At 40.3% G+C, this 6,616-nt stretch overlaps 1 protein-coding gene and 1 pseudogene across 1 annotated transcript; one reads left to right on the top strand and one right to left on the bottom strand.

The window, feature by feature from the left end:
• Positions 1 to 4,061: 4,061 nt before the first annotated feature.
• Positions 4,062 to 4,571, top strand: LOC149235299 (uncharacterized). The gene has a single exon (XM_089368509.1). The coding sequence runs from the start codon at positions 4,062 to 4,064 to the stop codon at positions 4,569 to 4,571; it is 510 nt and encodes a 169-aa protein (XP_089224635.1).
• A 1,520-nt stretch (positions 4,572 to 6,091) lies between these two features.
• On the bottom strand, positions 6,092 to 6,616 carry LOC149235300 (UDP-glycosyltransferase 72B1 pseudogene; annotated as a pseudogene).

The raw sequence follows: 6,616 nt of genomic DNA on the forward strand, positions 1-6,616 counted from the left end.
ATGTGTTGTTGTTTGTTGATATTGTATTGAAGACATATTGTGAAACCCACAACAGTGCGAGTATTGAAGAACAGGGCGTAGCATGGTAATTTTTGTGTGGAGCTCATGCATTGAAATGCATAGCAATGCAATGTAATGCAGTGTAATACGTAGAGGGCGAATGAGCATTGTAATGTAAAAGGTTTTTTTTACACAGCGGAGAATGATATTTTTACACAGAAGTGTAAAAATATTTGCAGCAAAGATAGAGTAATTTATTTTGTTGAAATGTTCTTGGTGAATCCCTCTGAGAGAAAGAGGATGAATTTTGTATCAGGGATTATATTTTAATGAATACAAAGCTTTTGTGGGTGTATTTAGTACTCTATTCTCAGAAATCAGTTATAGCTTCCGTATGCTAAGATCCTGGAGAAAAAACAGAGCATTGTCTCTGTATTCAGTTTGTTTGTTTTTGGAATTTTACTAGAAAAATTCCTAACATCACTCAGGTCTCTTCACTACATAGAGAGTTAGGCCCGCCAATTCCAACTTTTCCCGCGCTTCAATGAGCAAGTGATATTAGCCAGCATTGGTTGGTGGAAGGTGTGCACCATGAATCGCGAATGATGCAACCTTCATAAAATCCAGACCTGCTCTGCTCGATGGCTCGGGCGAGAATGCAGAACCCCAAGTTCCACGTATTTAAAGACGTTTGTAAATTCAAAGGCATTGTTCTCCACTCCTGCTCCTACAAAAACAGAGCCACCTTCAAAGACGCCGACGTTTTAATCACCGGTTATGGCAACTCAGGAATGGAGATCGCGCTGGACCTTGCTTCGGTGCAAAGCCTTCAATTTGTCAGTGGACACGTGACTCTATTCTCATACTCATAATTTAATTTTCTATACTTGTTATAAGCATTATTCAAAATGTTTAATTTATTTTAAATTATAATATTATAATCTTATTAGCATTAGTTTTATTTTTAAATTCATTTTCATTTTAAATTATCATTTATCATTAATAAAATAATATGTTGAATTATTTTTAGTAAACTATATTCGTATATAAAGGAAGGATTTGGACAGTGAAGCAATTTTGGGTAGATTCCATGCTCTGACCGAAGAACTAGATCGTATTCTAGATGGCATGCCATATGATTTATTAGAGATTTCAGATGAAGTCAGAGAGCAGGTGAGTATTGCCTGTTGTCCAATCTCCTCTTCCTTACCCCTATCATATCGATTTTTTCCTTCTCAACATGTCTTGGTACCCCACACTACATCTTTTCAGTTTCTATCAGTAGGCTCTCGATGCAGACATATTTCAATAATCAAGAAAGTTGCAAATGAATGAGTCCAAGTACTATTCGAGATCAAAACAGAGGATCATTTTGTATCCGCTGAACTGATTCTATTGTATTAGCCTATTGTAAATGTTGCGGGAGAGGACATTCCATAGTGTGTCGGATATGCTAAAGGGTAGGAAGATATGAAGATCTGTAAGGTAAAAAAAGAGAAAACATACATTTACCCTATCAGGTGGAGATATCCTCTTTTTAACTAACCAGGTTTGTCATAGTTCTACCAAATGCCTTTCCAGACACCATCCAATCGCACTACATTCCTAACCTATTTTTAGAATCAGTTCTGGACTTTAATTTTATATGTAAAAGTTTTCATTTGATGCTTCCTGTGTGGTTCATCTATCTACTTCGTGCAATACAATTCCCATATACGAGCCTTATGAATAGAAGGTATTATAAGCAACCGATATTTGTATGACTGACTTTTAAGAATGCCAGATTACCCATGTATACCCATTTATTGCCTTCTTTATATTTGTTTGAGACCAGATTGTTTCACAAGTAATTCTTTTGGCAAGATTCATCTTATTTTTATAGATAATGATAATATTCAGATGCTTATTTTTTAATTGTTTGCCTGTCTTGGATAATTTTATGATATTATTTTTCATTTTTATGTAACTTCTCTCAAGACTCACCCCACCCTCTGGCCTGTAAGCAAGAGTGAGATACACTTCCATTTCTTATGGAAAGCCTCAATCAACAATTAGCTCATGAAGAGTGAACATGTCACATGTGTGGTTTGAAGCCAGGTGGAGATGATAACAATTACTCCTCTGAACCACTTTAGCCAGATCAAAACAAAATTCTATGATGTTATCTGTTCAATGGGACAGACCTCTCCACTTATTTTCTCTGTTTATTCTTTGTTGAAGATATGCTGTTGTTCTCTTTTTCCAAATCTCTAACTCTATCTGTTTATTTTGACCTACAGAAACCATAGCAGCTTTATTTATTCTTACTTGTGAATCTTTGTTTCATATTTATATTATTTAGTCTGCCAGCAAGGGGATTTTTTTTAGTGATGTTGGTTTTCCCTCTTTAGTTTGCATTCCATTCTGATGTTTGGTCTAAAAAATTTGGACGACATTGCGCTGAATATTCATAATGAAATTCTTTTATTTTTCCAATGGAAAACTTTGTAACTTTTATATTTATGAAAGAGAAAGTTACATTCTGAAGGAGTCGAGGAATTGTAAACGTGAGAAACCATTAAGTGAATTTTGCGTATTGGTTGGATCTGAAATTTCATTCCGCATCAGATGAGTACGTACACTTAAAATTTGAATAGACATTCAAAGAAATAAATTGAAAATGCGACTAAAAAAGTAGCTTGCTTTCTTTCCCTCCAAAATATTGACAAGAAACACATTATTTCATGATTTCCAGTTTATCTCACTCTGGGTCTGTCCAAAGTATGCAGGGTGGTGCTCGTTGGATCCAGAATTTAAATCTGTTGGACACCTAATCTGCCAAGGGTTAAGGTGTGGGCGTTGAACGGTCTAATGGAGTCCAAGAGACCACTTGGAATGTGAAACCAAGGGTCACTCTTATGTATTATAAATGTGTATTATTGTGAATAATAATGCATTCAATGCTTATCCTTCATATTTGGTCTTCCCCATGGTTATGTTTAACATGGTATGAAAAGTGCAGGGGATTTCCTACCCTACTCAAATTTAAGCCACTGGTTTTGTGGCATCTCTGTGCATGACAATTCTACTATTAGTCCCAAATGTAATGAATGTGCCATCAGATAAATTCTAGCTGCATTCTTTGCCAGTTCTATCATAGTAACTCCTCTGTTCTTTGTCTACACTTCAGGCTTTCAGGCACCAGCATGGGCTCCTCCGACGCCTGTCACCTGCGCTCTTCCTGTCACCTGAGTTTTATGCAATTCTCTATGTGTTGAATGCTATCTTTTGTGTAGGATTCTCCTTCGACTAGCACGCTACCCATACCAAGTTACTATGCTGCTCTCCCCACTTGTGCAACGAAATTGTGCGCTATTTTTAGTTCTTTTGAAAGTCTTCATACGTTGCGGCACCCACACCGCCTCTCCAATACATACATAGTTGCCACTCCTTAGCTCCGTGGACCTCCTCCCAATCCAAACGCCTTGCACTCCAAACGATGTATTCTCCAAACGCTTTAACTGAAATACCATTCATGCTTTGTGTGTTATTGATATTGTTATCTGTTTTTGGAGGAGTCAAGTTTCTTATAGAGAAGCGTGATATGTGCACTAATATGATGCATCAATTGTCCTATTGGGAGTGAAAGAGAACGAGATCACAGGGATCAAAGTCTATTATATGTCTCTACAACGTATTGCCATCCATAGCTCTCACTGACTTCGTAACTCAATATTCTTTTGGCCACACAGAATTCCAACTGAGAATCTTGTTACGCCGTAAGGCGTTCCCTCTGAGAGGAACTCCCCTCCATGCTGCGCTGTCTGGTTATGGGCCCTTAGATCGATTGTTAGACGATGGAATAAACTCCAGCCATTAGATCGTCTTCCATCCTTAAGACAGTTGTCACTCAATGATGGGCCTTCTCCCACCACATCGCCAAGGGCCTCTTCACCTACGCCGATCTACAAAAGCTGCCCAACGGAACAAACCTTGAAGCCATTGCCGCCCACTCCAGCCTCGTCATCACAGGTAATTCTCACGGAGGTGGCCGCCAAGATTCCATATCTCCCTCCACTCAGATGCCGGCCGACTATCATCCAGTGTACATTAATGGAGTTCTTGTCTCGCATCCTGACATTCTCAATAACGGGCTGTTAGCGATCCATGGCGTCGACAAGCTACTTCTTGATCTTGATCTTGATCACAGTAATTATGACACAACTGCGGGAGCCCCTGTTCCTGCAATGATGTCACCATCACCATCATCATCAGCTAGTCCTGGTCCTGATCATCCCCTGAATGTCATAACGCCCTTCATGCTGCAAGATGCAGCGCTAAGTCTTAGAGATCGCGGTTATAGCATCCTCGCCTTGGCCATGCGCATCAAGTCCCCTGAGCTTCTGCGCCTGCAAAACCTCACCATCTTTACTCTCAGCGACGATTCCGTTTTCTCAAGCGAAGGCCAAGAATTTTCGAACAATGTGAGGTACCATGTGGTTCCCAACATGAGGCTGCCTTTGGCAGATCTGGTGCAGCTTCCGGCGGGGACAAGACTGAAGACTCTCCTCCACGGGAATCGCTGGTTGTGAGCGACAGCAAACCCTTCTCTGTCAATTATGTGGGTATAAAGATTGCGGATGTTTTCAGCAACAGATGGATAGTCGTGCATGAGATTCTTCGGCCGCTCATAAGCTCTGTGGATCCGATGGAGTGGGCTTCCAGCGACAGCAGCGAGATTCTTCGGTCCCTCTTGATGAGCTCAGAGGATCAGATGGGGTTTTACAGAAACAGCAGCACTGGTGATCATCATGAGTAGTAGTAGGTCAATAAGGAGCTAAAGATTCTTTTATTTTAGTTGTTGTCTGTGTATTTGTGATGTATTTTGCCTTTGCAATTTGAGTACAGTGGTATCCATGAGAAATCATGTCTAGGAAGCAAGCAATTAAATGTCTATGAATGCAACATGTTATGTTCCTCTATCAAGAAGCCGCATTTTTCTTGAACTGTAAAGGAACAATGGCAATTTATATAATGGGCTTGATTCCTTTAATTCTTTTCTTTCATGGTTTCTTAATTTTCTGTATGTCAAGTATGACTTCGCGCTTTCATTTCTTTTCTCTGTCATGAGAATCTCCTTAAGCCATGGATTTTCTTTATCGATGGGAAACAACCATAGAGTTGAGATGGTTCAAAGAGAAACTAAAATGGAATGCCAGTAAACGAGTAGAATTCACAGAAGAGGCCAAATCGCCATAGATACTGCATTGCCAGTAATAATAATAAACATGCCATTTCATCCAGATCCTTCAAAGAAATGTGAGGGTGCAATCTTTTGATCGAAACTAGCAAAGTCTGCTGAGCGTTGTTAAGAGCACACATAATGAAATTCAAGATTGCAGAATATTAAGGAAATTTGATTACTAAAATGTTTTGGAATCTGCAAATCAAATTAAATTTCCTGAAAGTTATATCGTAATTCAATCACTTGAAATTTATCATAATTACAAGGATGTTGAACACCATTTAGCACTGATATTTGCCATGCATGAAGAAGTCTGCAATTTTTTGTGTCGAAGAATAGCATTCAAGTCTAATGGGCTCAGAGAAGTAAATCTAGGATTATGGCACGAATGCTTATGCAACTACGTGAGTGAACTCTCTGAATTCTGGCATGGGGTTGTGGTTCATAAAGCCTTGCACCATCTGCAAAATAGTTTTAAGAGTGGATAGGTATACCCTTTCGGGAGTTCGAAAATATTTACGCCGTAAGGCATTCCCTCTGAAAGGAACTCCCCTCCATGCCGTGCTGTCTCGTTATGGCCCTTTAGATTGATTGTTAGACGATGGAATAAACTCCAGCCATTAGATCGTTGGTGAAAAATGTTGTAGGCGGTTCAGATTATTGGAATGTCGTAGGCAGTTGAGAATATTACGCTTTTTAGAAACCATTTTCGTGATGTTTTCCATCCTTAAGACAGTTGTCACTCAATGATGGGCCTTCCCCTCAATTTTTCCATCCCCTTCTTCATTTCCATTCCCCCTCTCCTTCCATTAATTCCCTTGCCGCTCTTTCCACTTCCTCTCTCTTCACCAATGCATCTGCGCCCTTCTACGCTTCAATGCCCACCTTCATCTCCTTCACTAGAAGGAAGGCATTCATTCTCTGTTCAGCAAAGAGAGGCCAAGCGATCATCGGCACTCCATGTAAGATGCTTTCGATCGTTGAATTCCAACCGCAATGAAAAAGGAAACTGTCTGTGGATGGATGAGAGAGGACAGCAATCTGAGGCGCCCATGAATCCACCACAAATCCACGGTCCTGGATTCGAGTCTCGAAACCCTCAGGTAGAACCTCCCTCATATCTGCTTCGGTAGTCATCGTGGATTCAGTTGGAGGAGGAGGCTCCTTACGCAACACCCAAAGGAACCGCTGCAGACTTGCTTCTAGCCCCAAAGCTAGTTCATGAATCTGATTCTCCGACAGGGTGCCACGGCTCCCGAAAGAAACGAACAGAACTGTCGAGGCAGGCTGGCGGTCCAGCCATTTGAGGCAGCCCTCCTTCTCAAACTTCTCTTCATATTCTGAAAGAGACAAAGCTATTAGCAGCCCAACGGGATAAATACAAGGGGTCAT

The sequence above is a fragment of the Pinus tabuliformis genome, chromosome 8 (assembly GCF_031772625.1).
Source record: "Pinus tabuliformis cultivar Carrire ecotype Pingquan chromosome 8, CPIR1, whole genome shotgun sequence".
Taxonomy (NCBI): Eukaryota; Viridiplantae; Streptophyta; class Pinopsida; order Pinales; family Pinaceae; genus Pinus; species Pinus tabuliformis.